At 38.3% G+C, this 17,187-nt stretch overlaps 1 protein-coding gene across 1 annotated transcript in view; it reads left to right on the top strand.

The window, feature by feature from the left end:
* CSMD2 (CUB and Sushi multiple domains 2) overlaps positions 1–17,187 on the top strand; it is a gene marked incomplete at its 5' end in the record, with an annotated part of 765,891 nt that overhangs the window by 205,989 nt on the left and 542,715 nt on the right. Inside the window, one exon of the mRNA XM_081962655.1 lies at positions 14,885–15,079. Within this exon, the coding sequence (XP_081818781.1) occupies positions 14,885–15,079 (195 nt within the window). The remainder of the gene's footprint in view (positions 1–14,884; positions 15,080–17,187) is intronic.

Below are 17,187 nucleotides of genomic sequence, written 5' to 3' on the forward strand. Positions count from 1 at the left end.
TGCCTCCTTCCCAGGGCATGACAGAGGGGACTGGACCAAGGTCACCCAGTTGGTTTAAACCTAAAATTGTACTAGAACTCACAGTCTCCCTGTTTTTAGTTTGATATCTACACCAGTACTATACCAGACTGGTTCTCGTGTGGGAGCTCCATCACTTGAGACTTTCAAGAAGAGATTGGACTGCCATTTGTCAGAAATGGTATAGGGTCTCCTGGTTGAGCAGGAGGTTGGACTAGATGACCTTCCAACTCTGTTAATCATCAAGTCTCTGCAGTTTTTCTTTCTTGGGAATAAGAAATCTCATTTTGAGTTTAGTTCATTAAGGTGTGATTGGATTCTCTTCTTTTGTGCTTACAGGAAAATATCCCTTCAGAGGGTGTTTAATAACATTTTTTCAGCTTCTTTGATTTGTTAATATACATAGATACATAGATACATAGATACATAGATACATAGATACATAGATACATAGATAGATGATAGATAGATAGATAGATAGATAGATAGATAGATAGATAGATAGATAGATAGATAGATAGATACATACATACGTGTGTGTGTGTGTGTGTGTGTGATGGGATTCCTTCCAGGGAAAGTAAACGAGGAATATTTGTTGCAAGTGTGAATTTTGGGAAATATATCCTAGAATAGAAGTGGGCACTTTTTAGAGTAGGACTAGAAAGAACTATTTTCCACTTGCACAAGTTAATAGAGAAGTTAAACTGGGAAGGAATAAATTCTCGTGTTTAATAGCCGCAGGCTATTTTCTGCACTATCAAATAGCCCACAACATAATTCCATATCTATTTTCAGGGTAGTAACTTGGTGAAGCTTTTTAAACCATTCACTCCCAATGTAGCCAGCTAGGCATCATCATCATCCATAAATATATTGGAGTCAAAGTGGTTCAGAGAAAATGGTCAGTGTAAGTGCAGTAATAAATAACAGCACAATAATTGTGATTGATTACTTTTGAGGCAAATAAACAGAAAAGATGTCAGCTCCCAACTGAGTCTGATTGCTTAGGACAGATTTGGACATAGTCTCTAGATGTCCAGTTCAAGAAGGCATTTTTAAAAGTTTTCATTTTTCTTGCACACGTATGGCTATATTATGATATTTCTAACCTCTCTCTCTCACACACATGCGTATAGTGTTCACGAGCATGTGGAATATTATAGAGAAGAATTCTAGCCTTTAATAAGTTGCCTGAACAGATGTGCGCGCGCACACACACACAACACACACACACACACACACACACACAATTAAATAGTTTAAAAATAGCAACTACCTTGGCCATACATCTTTTGTCTGTTTTCCAGAGTTTGGGGTGATTTAAAAGTGGGAATGGCAGTGATTTTCCATGTTTTATCCTTACCTTTAACTCCTTCTGTACCGCCCCCCAAAACAGAGCCCACAAGACCAAGGCATGCATAAATAAATAAATAAATAAATAAATAAATAAATAAATAAATAAATAAATAAATAAATAATAAATAAATAAATAAATAAATAAATAAATAAATAAATAAATAAATAAATAATAAATTCAGCTACATTGCACATAGCATAGTGTAGCGTAGCATAGCGTAGCATAACATAGCATTGAATTTATAATAGAATAGAGTAGAGTAGAGTAGAGTAGAGTAGAGTAGAGTAGAACAGAACTGAACAGAATTCTTTATTGGCCAAGTGTGATTGGACACACAAGGCATTTGTCTTTGGTCCATATGCTCTCAGTATACATAAAAAGGCAAGATACATCCGTCAAGAAGCATAAGGTAGAACGCTTAATGATAGTCATAGGGTACAAATAAGCAATCAGGAAACTATCAATATAAATCGAAAGGATACAAGCAACAAAGTTACAGTCCTGTGGTCATAAGTGGGAGGAGATGGGTGATAGAAATGATGAGAAGACTATAGTAATAATAGTAATAGTAATGCAGCCTTAGTGAATAGTTTGATAGTGGTGAGGGAATTATTTGTTGGCGTTCGGGGGGGAAAACTTATTTTTAAATAAAGGTGCAATTTCTATGTAACAAAATTGGAGAGTAGAGTTTTTGGTAGGCAGTAAATGATTCTGGCAGAATTTCTAACCATTGTATTTGATGGAAGGGACACTGAAGTAAGATTCTTATAGACTTCAGGAATTTTGCTAGGTTTCCCCCACCCCCACCCCTTCCTGGAACATTCTAAGTAGTTTGATGGTATTGGTGAGGTTTGTCAAGGTGTATATTGGGAAAAAATAATGTTTGAAAAATATCAGATGCTCAATCTTTCTGCTTCTACCATTGTGCATATCTTCATGTTTACCATCCAATCCTGCTATATTTCATTTCCTGTGACTTTGATTCCAGTTGGATAGAAGACACTCAAATACAAACATCCACTATGTTGTAACTACCAGCAGTATGACTTGATCAAAGAAAAGGGGAATGTTTTATATAACTCTAGGAATGATAGGACAAATATGTAGTTCAATAACAGTAGCAGACCCATGAATAGTCCCCTTTCACATGACCTTTAAACAAAACTTTAATATAAAAAAGTTATGTGATTCCAGACTTGTGTTGTTTGGATGCCATATTCCCAGAAAGTCAGAATGACGTACTGGGTGAAAAAGGTTATCTGCCCTGACTGATTGAGTGATTGATTGATAATTATCACATTTATAAGACTTAGATCACATATGAAAATGTGTATGTCCAGATTTTCTATGAGATACTTTACAGCCAGTCAAAGCTACCTTAAAACAACGAAGCAAGCAGCATGATGAAGGACAACCTGTCACCCCAGGTTCTAAAAAGATTGATGGGAAGCAGCAGTAAAATTTACCTGATGAATTCTGGGTCTTGCAGTTCTCCATGTTAGATATGTTTGTAAGAACTACAAGTCCCAGAGCTTAGTAGTCATTCATTTACAGAATCAGGGGCTGCCACAAAGAAGAGGGAGTCAAGTTATTCTCCAAAGCACCCGAAGGTAGGACAAGAAGCAATGGGTGAAAACTAATCAAGGAGAGAAGCAACTTAGAACTAAGGAGAAATTTCCCAATAGTTAGAACAATTAATCAGTGGAACAACTTGCCTCCAGAAGTTGTGAATGCTCCAACACTGGAAGTCTTTAAGAAGATGTTGGATAGCCATTTGTCTGAAATGGTATAGGGTTTCCTGCCTAAGCAGGGGGTTGGACTAGAAGACCTCCAAGGTCCCTTCCAACTCTATTATTCTCTTCACTTCTCTTCTCTTCCATTCCATTCCATTTATCAGAAGAAGGTAACAAAGCTTGTCAGTAGACAGAAAAAAGACTTTAGTAATCAGGAAAATTTAGATTCTATAGGCATACACATTTGTCATACGTGGGAAGTCAGCAAGATCCTAGTGCTACCTGGTCCTAGTATTAATCCATTATGAAGTCATATGATTTTTCTCTCTCTTTACAGAGTTGATAATGTCAGAAATTACCCTTTGAAATGTTTCAAGAGTCATTATTGAACAAACACTAATAGATCACTACATTGTGCTTTTTCTGAAAGTTCAACAATTCTGTTGACAATATCCAAAGTCTGTTTTATGTTTAACATTCATGTTATGTGCCATCAGGCAGAGAGGTGGAATTGGTTGGTGCAGCTTTTCCTTCATTATGTTTCCGTAATGTAGTTTTGGCATGATAATTAGGATTACATGCATTTTCCTATTGATTGCTAGGATTGTGCCTTTTTAAGTGGGGGGAGGGGGAGGCAAGGATTATGGAAAAAATTGAAAATTGCCAGTATTATTTTATGCCATGAAGCATCTGATATAAATAATGTAGATGCCACAATTTCAGAAGCAATTGGGGGGGAAAAACCTAGGCACGTAAAAAGCAATAATATCAGAACACAGAAGGTTTATCAGAGAATGTTTATGTATTTAGATTTATTTGCTGTTCTTTCCTTGGAGCGTTGAATATAACTTGTACTTCATTTTAAAACCTGAAAATATACAGTTCCTTGGCTCAGAGGGTTGAAATGGTTATGCACAATGAAAATAAAGAAGAAGAAACATGAGCCCAGTATATTTTTCCCTTCTCAGATGTAGACTTAACCCCCTGTAGAGCTGTTTTGTCAAGTGTCAGTGCAGTGATCAGGTACCCAGGTTTCATTTGGATCCAGAGACAATAAGGACACCACTGAATAAAGAATGTTTAAGTTTTATTATTAATTCAAGCAAACAAATTTAAAAGCATAGCATAAAAAAACATATATACCAAATGAGATGATACCAAAATCTTTCTTGAGCTGTCAGGAGTTCTTTAATAATGAAGTAGATATATCCCAAGAGTGGCCAAATTTCACAAGCTCCCCACAAACAGCAATAACCCTGAAGTTTTTATCAGAACCTGATACCATAACTTCACCGACATACTATGGGCATGATACTACAACAGAAGTGGTATTCAGCAGGTTCTGTCCAGTTCTGGAGAACTGGTGTATTCAGGCTGCCATTTTGTTATGTGAAGGCCTCCAGTTTCCCCAACCGATGACCAATAGGCTACATGCCTATCTTGGAAATGTACAGAATAGCGCCTCCAACATTCAATGACAGATTATCAAAAATCAATGACTCAATTTTTCACTACTGTCCAGAGGTGTTATTCATCAGGTTCTGACCAGTTCTGGAGAAACAGCAGCCGAAATTTTGAGTAGTTCAGAGAACCAGTAAATACCACCTCTGACTGTCCCCGCCCCCATCTATTCTCTGCCTCCTGAGTCCCGAATAATCGGGAGGAAATGGGGATTTTGCTGTAACCTTTCCCTGGAGTGGAGTGGGAATGGAGATTTTACAGTATCCTTCCCCTGCCACGCCCACCAAGCCACACCCACAGAACCAATAGTAAAAAAAATTGAATCCCACGACTGGACTACAAGACCTGACCTTGACTGGATGACACAAGACAAGATCCCACCCACTCCTTCCCCTTTATTCAGTAAACAAGAGTAAAAACAGACGGACAAAACAAGCAAGTTAGTTCATGCAGTTGAATATAGCCAAACAGAAATTTACCATTATGTAGATTACAACAATCCTATCATGGTTTTTGTGGTAGTGAATTTGGGAATTTGACTGTGTTGATCCAGCAGAACTTGCTTTTTTTCCCAGAACAGGAAATAAACATAAAGGCAAATAGTTAGGGATGTAACCCTAGGCTTGGCTTGGCAATGTATATAAGCTATGATTACTTTACTGTTACTTTAAATGCTTCAGAGATGTAATTGGTTTGTTACCTCAAGCAGCTATAAGAGTGAGCCAGAATGGCTGTTATCTCTCTGTTTTGTTAGAAGCTGGTTGGTGTATTTTGAGGTATTGTGGTTTGCAACTGTTTAGCTATACTTTGTGTGTTAGACTGATTATATTGATAACTAAATTACTGAACCGTGTATGACTTGGACTGTTAACCGGACTCTGAATACCTCTATATTTCTACATAGTAAACTACTATATTTTTGTACTATTCAGTGTCTCTATATGCTGGTTTGTGCGTGTTATTCCATATCAATCTCATTACGCTTCTCTGCATACTCGCTCTCCTTACGGGGAGCTTAATTACTTAACACAAATCCTACAGTTGAGCTACACACCACTGATCTAAGGTTGTTATGCATTCGATTTTATTTTGATAGAATACAGTGCTTAAACTTCGTGAATTGTTCATTTTTTTAAAAAAATGCATCAAGTTAATGAAGAAAGTATATATAGAGGAACATCAAACATTGTTTCAAAGTTAAAAGGTAATAATGGAAAAGTACAAAGTAAAAAAGATTCAAAAAATAAACAAAACTCTTATTTATATGTTGATAAATAATATATATTGGCAATCTACACCTGCTAATCAAAAACAGAATTTGTCTTTTCAGAGTTTGTTGTTTCTGTATATTCCAAATTTGAGAGATGTAACCAATAATAGCATATTTGTCTTCACAACCTGGCAACCAATGTACAATCATGTTAACAAAATGTGTCTATAGTAGTAGAGCTCCAATCTGTATGAGCTAATGTCAAACCTATTGGGCTGCATCTTTGGCAACAAAGCAGCTAACCCTCATTAAATGAGCAATCTCTGAGGTATCCAATGTACACAAAACAAAATGCGCTTTTAAATAATATAAGAACAATTTCATATTCTTTTATTTAAAAAAACCCCTTCACTGGTTTGCTAGGAAAAGCAAACATTGGAGTGCATTCTTGTGCAATTGCATATATAACTAACATCAATTTAATCAACCACACATTAGTATACAAGATACAAGCCACTATGAATTCTTCTATAACATTCAACACACTGGAACTCCCAAAGCAGAGATTGTATCTGGGTCAAATTAATGAATAACTAATGCTTATATTGAATAAATGGCCAAAAATAACTCTGTTGATTCTGCAAAAGTTTAAAGAATGGTGATTGTCAAGATAATATTATAAAAGGTCCAGTTTATAAATATATAAATTTTCTCATATCTAACTTTGGAACCCTCTGTAAGATGAAAATTGACCCTTGTGCTTTCTGGGAACACTTTAACTAAGGGGATATTACAGTATTAATAATCACCCATGATTTAGGATTGGTACAAAATATAGAATATAAAAAAAATGCAAAATAGGTTTAGAAACTTCATAGAAATTATATAAAATATTTCTCAGCATCTCAAATTGCTCGACCAGATCTATTTTCAGTTTGAGCAAGAATATCAATTAAAATACTGATACTGCAGAAGCTTGACCTGTATAAATATTATCTCATTTGCGTATATAATATTTTTTTAAAAAATTGCCCTGCTAAAAGTTGAAGATCATTCACTGTCTCTCCAGAAAAATAGAAAGATAATTTCATAATTTAATTGTAGCAACAATTTCTTAGACGCAAGAGATGAAGATCAGTAACTTTGTCTTTTAATAAATGTAGTAATCTCATTTTTGTTTGAAATAAATTCATAAGGAGGAAGAATTGGAACAAGACTATTAAATTAAATAATTTAATAACTTAAATAATATATTAAATTCATTTTTGACAGAGACTAGCCAGAAGATTTCAATGCATTATGGGTTAATAATTTTAAAACTTTCTGTTTAAGAATGCAACCTAATTCCTCCTGGGATTTTTTTATGGAAACATAAGGGAAAATACAATTTGGAATTAATGCTTTGCAAACTTCCTATAAAAAAAGACAATGGATAATATAATGAAATCTTATTTAATAATTTGAAAAAAAAAACCTATCCGTTACATAGTCTATCTAATTAATACACTATCTTTCAACAAAGATACATTCAAGGACTACTTTAATGATAAATTTCCCCATTTACTAAATAAAGCAATGTGCAATAATAGGCCTGTTGGAAAAAAAAAAAAAAGATTAGATAAGTTTGGATTGGATGTAACTTACTGCAGGTGCACACCAGGGCACTATATGTCACTTGGGAATTGTTTTAGCTTTGAACATCTTAATAATTTCTAGTAGATAATATTCTATTTGTGAGTAGAAGAAACCCAGCATACAGGTAGTCCTCAACTTACGACCAGGGATGAGCTGCTGGGGATTTGCAGGGGTTCAGGAGAACCTCTGGCTAAGATTCTGTACAGTTCAGAGAACCCCTAAATCCCTGGCTGGCCCACCCACCCCAGCTCCTTTTGCATGCAGGGAAGTGCAGGGCATATGCGAAGGCTCGGGGAGGGTGAAAAACAGGCTTACCTGAAGTTCGTGTATGGACCCGTTTCAGGTGTCCCAAGGGCCTCCAGAGCCTGGGGGGGCATTTTTACCCTCCCCAAAGAGCGAGGAAACCCTCCATAGCCTGGGGAGGGCAAAAATGCCCCCCCCCTCGGTGGTTCAGGAGGCTGACTAGGCCATGCCCACCATGGCTATACCCATCCAGCAACCAGGCATAGAATCCCTTGCTAAAAATTTTGAAGCCTACCCCTGCCTACAACCATTAATTTATTAAGTTAAAATAGTGCAAGAAATAGTCATTTATGACCAGTCTTCACACTTAACAACTTTTGCTGTGGGCACATGTTCAGAATCCAGGCACTTGACAACCAGCATGGGTTTGCAATGGTTGCAGGATTCCAGGGTTATCTGATTGCCATTTGTGAGCTTCCCAGTAGCTTCTGATGAGCAAAATCAATGGGGAAAAGCCGGATTCACTTAACAACTGCATAGGAGAAATGGTCATAAAATTGGGCACAACTTACTTAACTGCCTTACTTAGCAATGGAAATTCTAATTCCAATTGTGGTTGTAAATCAAGGAGTATCTATAGTCATTGTGTTTTTGCTAGGCTGTTTTTGTAGCTGGCTTAATTTCTCCCTCTGATCTGGAAGACTGATTTTTTTTACAGTTCCCATTAAAGTGCCAGAGATGTCTTCCATTTTGGCTCATCTTTGAAAAGATCCATAAACTTGGTCTCTTGATAGCTAATAGTTAGCTTATCCTCATCACAATAGGTTCCCTTGAGTTCAATCTATTTAAAAATGTTGCCTCCATCATTTACCTATTACTCCAGGGACAAAAGTATGAAACTCCCTTCTGACTGGAGTTAGAATAAGAGAAGTCAAGACCATTTTGAAGAAAGGAGAACCCAAAATGTCATTTTGGTTTGCTCATTTGTTTATTGGTATTTTGATAGAGATAGGTGAGATTTGCTGAACCTAATTTGAACAAAGTTTTACAATACAATACAATACAATACAATACAATACAATACAATACAATACAATAGTAGAGTTGGAAGGGACCTTGGAGGTCTTCTAGTCCAACCCCCTGCATAGGCAGGAAACCCTATACTGTTCCAGACAAATGGCTATCCAACATCTTCTTAAAGACTTCCAGTGTTGGGGCATTCACAACTTCTGGAGGCAACTTCTGTTCCACTGATTAATTGTTCTAACTGTCAGGAAATGTCTCCTCAGTTCTAAGTTGCTTCTCTCCTTGATTAGTTTCCACCCATTGCTTCTTGTTCTGTCCTCAGGTGCCTTGGAGAATAGCTTGACTCCCTCTTCTTTGTGGCAACCCCTGAGAAATTGGAACACTGGTATCATGTCTCCCCTAGTCCTTCTTTCTCTTAAGCTAGACATACCTAGTTCCTGCAACCGTTCTTCATATGTTTTAGTCTCCAGTCCCCTAATCATCTTTGTTGCTCTTCTCTGCACTCTTTCTAGAGTCTCCACATCTTTTTTACATCGTGGCGACCAGAACTGAATGCAGTATTCCAAGTGTGGCCTTACCAAGGCATTATAAAGTGGTATTAACACTCCACGTGATCTTGATTCTATCCCTCGTGATCTTCACGTGATCTTGATTCTAACCCTTTTCATGTAGTATCTTTATTAAGAGTTGATTAATTTGCATTTATATACAAAAAAAGGGATGCGGACACTCAGTGGCTAAGATGCTGAGCTTGTCAATCAGAAAGGTCGGCAGTTCAGCGGTTCAAATCCCTAGCGCCACATACCGGAGTGAGCTCCCATTGCTTTTCCCAGCTTCTGCCAACCTAGCAGTTCAAAAACAAGTAAAAAATGCAAGTAGAAAAATAGGGACCACCTTTGGTGGGAAGGTAACAGCATTCCATGCGCCTTCGGCATTTAGTTATGCTGGTCATATGACCACAGAGACATCTTCGGACAGTTCTGGCTCTTCGGCTTTGAAACGGAGATGAGCACCGCCGCCTAGAGTCGGGAACGACTAGCACATATGTGTGAGGGGAACCTTTACCTGTACAATGTAAAAGTATCAAATGTGTTGCAATCCAAACAGATAGAAAGAACATGGACAAAATGGCCAGGGTGTTAATAGAATTTCAGACCATCCAAAAAGAAATAAATCAGGTAGATAGGATAGTTATAATGATTTAATTAAGAATAACAGACTCAAATCTTTGAAATAATTTTCATCAAACCCTATCCAGAGTTGAATGTTGATTTCAAAACAGCCAACAGAACATAGTATCATAGAGGGTGAGTAAAGTATTTTCTGCTCAAAAGTACAAACTGCTGCCCTCTCAAAACTAGCTCAGTGAAAATAAAATTTAGGAAAGGTTATTTTGTCTTAAATAATTTTAATAGTTTTATGAAAATCAGCTATTGACATATCCATCAATATCTACAATCTCTCAGCTGATATTGTACTCAGAACCTCATATGATCTGGTACTTATAAAGTTCTTTAGCGGTGTCAGAAACATTTCAAGCCATTTGAATGAATTCCCTGTCTGAAGTTATTTTGAGCATCAGATATTCTATCTTGCATTCAAAACACTTCCAAAATAATTAAAACATTCCCTCTTGTACTCAAATAGCCATTTCACACTTGGAACAACTGTTTCAAACTTTAAATGAAATGTTTTGAATGCAAACTGGTACAAATTCCAAACATTTTGATTATATCTCTCCTCATCTCTTTGATGATGCCCATCATAATCTTTTCAACATTTGTCAAAACTGTTACTTTAATGGATGAAGTTTAGTGGATTTTCTCAGGTGCTGTCCAGATAAATAATGAGGTTTTTTCCCCCAATAATTAAATGCACCTGTTACTGTTCAGTGTTTTTTTTCCCCTGGGTGAATATTTCAACATTGGATAGCTTTACTAAAAATAAAGAAGAGGGAATGGTTTATTCATTATAGCCAAATCTGCTTTTAATCTTGATTTTGTTCCATTTCTTTGGATTTTCCTTGCTGGTAGTCATCTGGCAGTGTTCCTGTCTGTGTTTGCACTAGGTAAGAGAAGCAAAATTGTCAGAATTTGCAAACAAAATTTTTGTTTCTATGATAGGATTTGTAAAAAAAAATCAAACAGCATCAACTTGGGTTTTATCTTTAGGTTCATTAAGTAAAATAGAATGAGGGATTTGACCCTTGAAAAAACAAAAGTGGCTTTTTATGCAGAGTGAAATCACGAATTGCATCTTATGGACTCCAGATCTGAAAGTAGGATCAGGGTTTTTGTTGCTAAAGCTTTAAAAAATGGCACTGTATTCATTTCTTGACAATCTTCAATCTGTTTGCAATCTTAAACGGCAACATACCTGGAAGCCAGAGCGGTGATCATTTGCCTGGTCTTCCAAGGGAGGTCCCTGTAGTTTTTGTACAAATTTGTGGCATTATTTCTGAATAAATTTAAATAATTAAGCTATTAAGAGATGTTAAACATGGATGTCATTAGTCTTCCATATTGGCATCTCCACCTGGCACATTTGAACAAATGCCATGCTTCCTGCTGTCATCTTTTCTACTCTCTCCTATTGTCAACCTGTCTTCTGTGCAGTTACAAACTCCTACATCTAGCAGAGTTTCCCCCCCCTTCTTTTTGGCACCCTGGAAGCACCCCTAAATTTTCTTCTATCACTGGGTTTGCATATGGTAGCCGTAGCAAAACTATAGCCAGTGTAGCTGCTACAACAGCTCCTCCACCAGTTTCATTTGGTATCAGTTCACAATGTCTTGCTAAATTAAGAATGTCCGCAATATTCTGTCTCTGACGCTACAGCTTTTTGAAAGTAAAATGCCCAGAATAGGAATTGGTTTATAGTGTTCTTGGCCAACCCCACAAATAAAACAATTGAATAAAAAAAAAAAAAGAAATAGGAAAAATGGCATGTAGAAAGAAATGTGGAATTCAAAAGAAGAAACAAATATGTATCTTAAGCTTATTTGTCTTCCTGGATAGCTAGCTTTAATCATGCTTTTTCAGATGCTGATTCTAACCATGTGGTCACTAGGGCATATTCTATAGATTTAAAGGATTGCATTAGGAACCCTGTAGGAAACCAATTTGCTGTAATGGTTAAAGCACCACACTAGGTATCTAGTGTACTTGAGTTCTTGTCTTCTCTTGGGTAAAAGAAGCCAGCTAGCCACACTAGGTGATCTTGGACCAAGCAGTCTCAAATTTAGACACGTTTGAATGGTAAACTATAGGATTCCAGTTCTATATACAACATTTCCCAAGTTTAAATCCTGCATCTCTTTCTCCAAACAACATAATTGACCCAGTGGAGAAACTGGGTTGCTTTGTTATGGGAATCTGTTAAATACGTTGTTATGGGACTCTGGTTGAATGTAGGCCAGACTTGCAGGAGGAAGGGAGCAAAGAGACAAGCTTGTAATCTCTGATATGTAGAAAAGACAAAGTTGAAACACCACCAGCATCAGTTTACAGGATATATATATAAAATAGTTGTTAGGCAAATAAGCACATGTGACATGATAGCAGTCCAATCCAATATTTGAGAGACTGTCAGAAAGAAGAAGGTTCTCTTCAGGGGTGGTAACATGCCCAGAGCATCAAAAATGGGATGTGATTATGTCCGGGGGGTGGGCGGAGTGTCCCACCACCGCTAACAGTTCACCTGAGCCGGGTAGAACCGGCTGAAATGCACAACTTTCTCTCCTCCAAAGTGCCTGAGGATAAGAAGAAGTACTGGAAACTTATCAAAGAGAGATCCAAATTATGAGAAATTTCCTGACAATGAAAACCATTAGTGGAATGGTTTCCTTTCAGAAGTTTTGCGTCTCCTTCAATGGGGGTTTTCAAGAAGAGGTGGGACAATGATTTGTTCAGACTTTTATAGGATCTAGGGCAGAGAGTTGGCATATAAGACCTTTGAGGTCCCTTCCAACTGTGTTATTTTGTGTACTGTGTTTTGTAAGCATTTTAGTATGGCAAGAGTTCTGTCTGTAGGTGAGCAAAGGGATCTTGTCAAATTGGCAGATGATACAAAATCAAATGGAACCCTAAAAGATTTGGAGCTGCCTCAGTAGGAAAAAGCAGGGGGCTAATAACAGTAATTGTTGAAGTGTAGTTGAAGCAAATGCAGTTTTTTCATTTATGAAAAATAAATGTGCAGGTTGTGGCTGGGCTGGTTTGGATTTTATGATTTTATGAAAATTATAGTTGATCACAAGCTGCATATAGGTCAGCAATGTGACATTGTTACTGCCCACCTCCCACCCACCTCCCAAACGTAAATGCAATTCGGAAGGCAAAGTCAATAGAAATAATTTCCAAATCACAATAAATAGTTGTTCGATTTCACTTTGCCTCAGTCAGAGAAGTCCCAAGTCCTGACTTATTTTTTTTTCCTGACTCCAGAAAACAGGACACAAAATAATGTTGAATAATGAAAATTCCAATTTACTGTTAGCAAAACTAATATTGAATGGTGGAACTCATTACCCAGTGAAATAATGACCTCTCCTTCACTGGGTATGTTCATGTAGAGCTGGACAATCTTCTGTTAGGGATCCTTTCAACGGAATCCCTAAAATGAATAGGAGAGTCCACAAATTGATTCAGAGTATTATCCCTTTCCAATTCTGAATCAATTCCATTTTTACAGCTTAACAGATAACAGATTAACAGAGTTGGAGGCGATCTTATATAGGTCATCTAGTCCAATGCCTACTCAAGCAGGAGACCCTACATCATTTCTGACAATCCAGTCTCTTCTTGAAAGCTTTCAGTGATGAAGCTCCCAGAACTTCCGAAGGCAACTTCTGTTCCATGGGTTGATTTTTCTCACTGTCAGAAAGTTCCTCCTTATTTCTTGGTTAACTCTCTCCTTGATCAGTTTCCATCCATTATTCCTTGTCTGGCCTTCAGGTGCTTTGGAAAATAGCTTGACACCCCACCCCCCTTCCTCTTTGTGGCAGCTCCTCACATATCAAATGACTGCTAACATGACTCCCCTGGTCCTTCTCTTCACTAGACTAGCCATGCCCAGTTCCTGTAACCGTCCTTCATATGTTTTAGTCTCCAGTCCCCTAATCATCCTGGTTGCTCTTCTCTGCACTTTGTCTAGAGTCTCCCTTTTTCTAGCTTCTCTCAATAGCATAATAAAGGAACGCAAAGAGAACTGGTGGGTCTTACACATCAATCCTTTGTTTTGTTACTTAGGGCTGGGTTGGTAGGAAGGATAGGCTGCTTGGTTAATGTGTTCAGTTCAGGGAGCAAAAGTGATTGTCTCTCAGTTGACAGGTTGCTTTGGGGTTGACTGGACCCTCTGACCGCCTAGGAGCAGATCAACAACCTGTAGTTCTGTTACTAGTTTCCTTACCTTTTCTTTGCTCAGCAGACCTGGAAAGGAACTTTGTCCATCAAAGTCAAGTTATAATGATGTGGTTTTCTGCATCACCCACTTGTTACCAGGGATAGGTTTCCAAAATTTTAGCAAGGGGTTCTCTACCCGGTTGCTGGGTGGGCGTGGGCATGGTTGGCATGTCCTAGTCAGCCTCCTGAACCATGACGTGTGGATGTGTGTTTTTGCCCTCTCTGGGTTCTGGAGGCTTTCCTCAAGTCTCTGGGAGAGTGAAAATGGCCTCCCCAGGTTCTGCAGGTCCTCTGAAGGCCGGAAACGGTCCAGTTTCCAGCCTCCTTGAACTTCTGGTAGGCCTGTTTTTTACCCTCCCTGAGTCTACGTGCGTGCATCCAAAACGGGCCATGTGGGGACTACTGGGAGGGGTGGGGAGGGGTGGGAGGGGCCAGCCAGGAGTGGGATTTGGGGGTTCTCCAAACTGTACAGAATCTTAGCTAGAGGTTCTCCCAAACCCCCAGCAGCCCACCCTGCTTGTTACTGAACAAGAAGGGGAACATCATCTGTTTTCACATGCAGAGTGGTCTAAGCTCCATTTCAGCATACATGAGAACTGTATAAGTATAAATCCTGCTCACTAAAAGAGCCAAGTTTTGAGGTGAGAACAAACCAGTTGTTGAGAAACCCATTCATTTCCCAAACAAATGTATTTATTATCTGTCCATTTCTTAGAATCGTATCCCGCCCTTTGTGGATGATCAGATAATTTGGTAACCTCAACTAATCAGATTTTATCCCTTTCCCCCCTTCTTCCTGTAGTTCTTCCGAGCCACACGTGTGGAAATCCAGGGAGGCTTCAGAATGGGATCCAGCAAGGGACAACATTCAGTGTGGGAGACAAAGTGCGCTACAGCTGCAACCCTGGTTTCTTTTTGGAGGGGCACGCCTTGCTCACTTGCCACGAGACCATGGAAAACACTGCATCCTGGGATTTCCCTCTGCCCTTCTGTCGTGGTAGGTGTCCTTCGTGGTCTTTTATCTTGGGTTTTCTTAATATGTGCCATAGGTGTTGGTCAGGTCTGGAAATGACCTAGCAAGCATGATCTAGATTAAAGTCAAATCCTATCGTAAGAGTTTGGAGTTCTGTAATAGTCTAAATTCTGTGCAAAAGGAAGGCTGAATTATGTATCTGCATATATTATCCAACAGAGCAGACTTGCATATTTTATTAAGCATAATTCATCCACTTTATGCTAATATGCACACACAGTGAGAGTCAGGTTGTGCTTTGAACCTCTGGAGATGCTATTCATCTATCCTATTCACTTTTGTAATTTCAGCAAGCATGTAGTTTTAAATATATATTGGCAGCTATAAGAGCCAGAAACGTTTTTTTAAAAAAAATCAGAATTCAGGTTATTAGGAAACTGAATAATATATAATTTCCCCCTTGAACCCCCACAAAACTGTGCCCCGTGCATTATCTAACCTAGCATAATATAGGTAGACTTGAATATGATTTGCTTCAGTCTGTTTCCACTTTGGTTATATGTAAACACAAATGTCACTTGATTCCATGTCCTCCTAATCATTCTACATGGGATTAACCAGTCAGTTAATACACAGAAACTTTTACGTTATTTTATCATGATATGCCTTCTTCCTGTTTCCCTCCCCCATACTGTCCTTCAGCACAGTATCTTATATTGATTTTTTTTTATTGAGCCTTTGAGCATGTAATCAATTAGCAATCCTGGGATGGAGCATTGATCTTGCATTTAAATTGAGTCAAGATGGTTTGCAAACTGATAGCTAATTCTTGGTGCTTTCCTAAATAAACAGCATAACTGGTGTGTGTGTGTGTGTGTGTGTGTGTGCGCGCGCCCCTGTATACACATACACATGCAGGTCTTCAATTCAATGTTGACTCTTAGAGGCTGCCAGAACCAGTCCCCAAAGTTTTATTGGCAAGATTTCCAGAAGTGGTTTGCACTTACCTTCTTCCTAGGGCTGAGAGAGACAGAGTGGCCCAAGGTCACAAGGATTTATGTATGTGTGTGTGTGTGTGTGTGTGTGTGGGTTTGTTTGTTTGTTTGTCAAGCATGTACAAGATAGCAGGTATAAGTATGAACATGGACATGAAAAAAGGAAATGAGTACACATAAATGGGGACAGTAGGACAGGGACGGTAGGCACGCTGGTGCGCTTATGCACGCCCCCTTTACGGACCTCTTAGGAATGGAGTGAGGTCCACAGTAGACAGTTTGAGGTTGAAGCTGTGGGGGTTTGAGGATGTAACAACAGAGTCGGGTAGAGAATTCCAGGCATTGACCAATCTGTTGCTGAAGTCGTATTTTCTGCAATGGAGTTTGGAACTGTTTACCTTGAGTTTGTATCAGTTGTTTGCCCGTGTCTTATTGTGGTTGAAACTGAAGTAGTCGTTTACAGGTAGGACGTTGTAGCAGACAATTTGGTGTACTATGCTTATGTCTGACCATAAGCGGCACAATTCCAGATTGTCCAAGCCCAAAATTTTGAGTCTGGTGGCATAAGGGATTCTATTGTGAGCAGAGGAGTGGAGGACTCTTTTCGTGAAATAACTCTGGACCCGCTCAATCGTGTTACTGTCCAATATACCCAAAGCATTCACAGCCTTCTGATTCCTAGCTTATGGATTACATATTTATCCTGCATTTATCTGTTGTGTCTGTTATGGTCTTGGGAGTTCAACAACATTGACAATGTATCAGTGATGGACCCTCCATCTCTCCATTTTTCATCCTTTAATTTAGCATCATCACTCTTGACTTCATGCTGAGTTGGGGATTCCACTGGAGAACTTTTTGTTTTTAACTTGGCTATATAAAATGATCTTGATATTACATCAGGCTTATTTATATTTTGTACAAGATTGCGGATGGGGGAGCTGTACTTATGCAACCTAGGTGCATTTGGGACTAAGCCAAACTACTTTGCTAGTTTTTTTAATGCTCTTTAGAGGCTTAGAGGCAATGAACAGAATCCACACACAGAAAGAATATATTTAGCTGGGCAGATTGGTCCTTGATGTATTTGTCTTTTGTTTTTGGCATTCCAAATATTTGGAATGTCTTTAAGATACC

This window comes from Natrix helvetica (assembly GCF_964273705.1).
Source record: "Natrix helvetica genome assembly, chromosome: 9".
Taxonomy (NCBI): Eukaryota; Metazoa; Chordata; class Lepidosauria; order Squamata; family Natricidae; genus Natrix; species Natrix helvetica.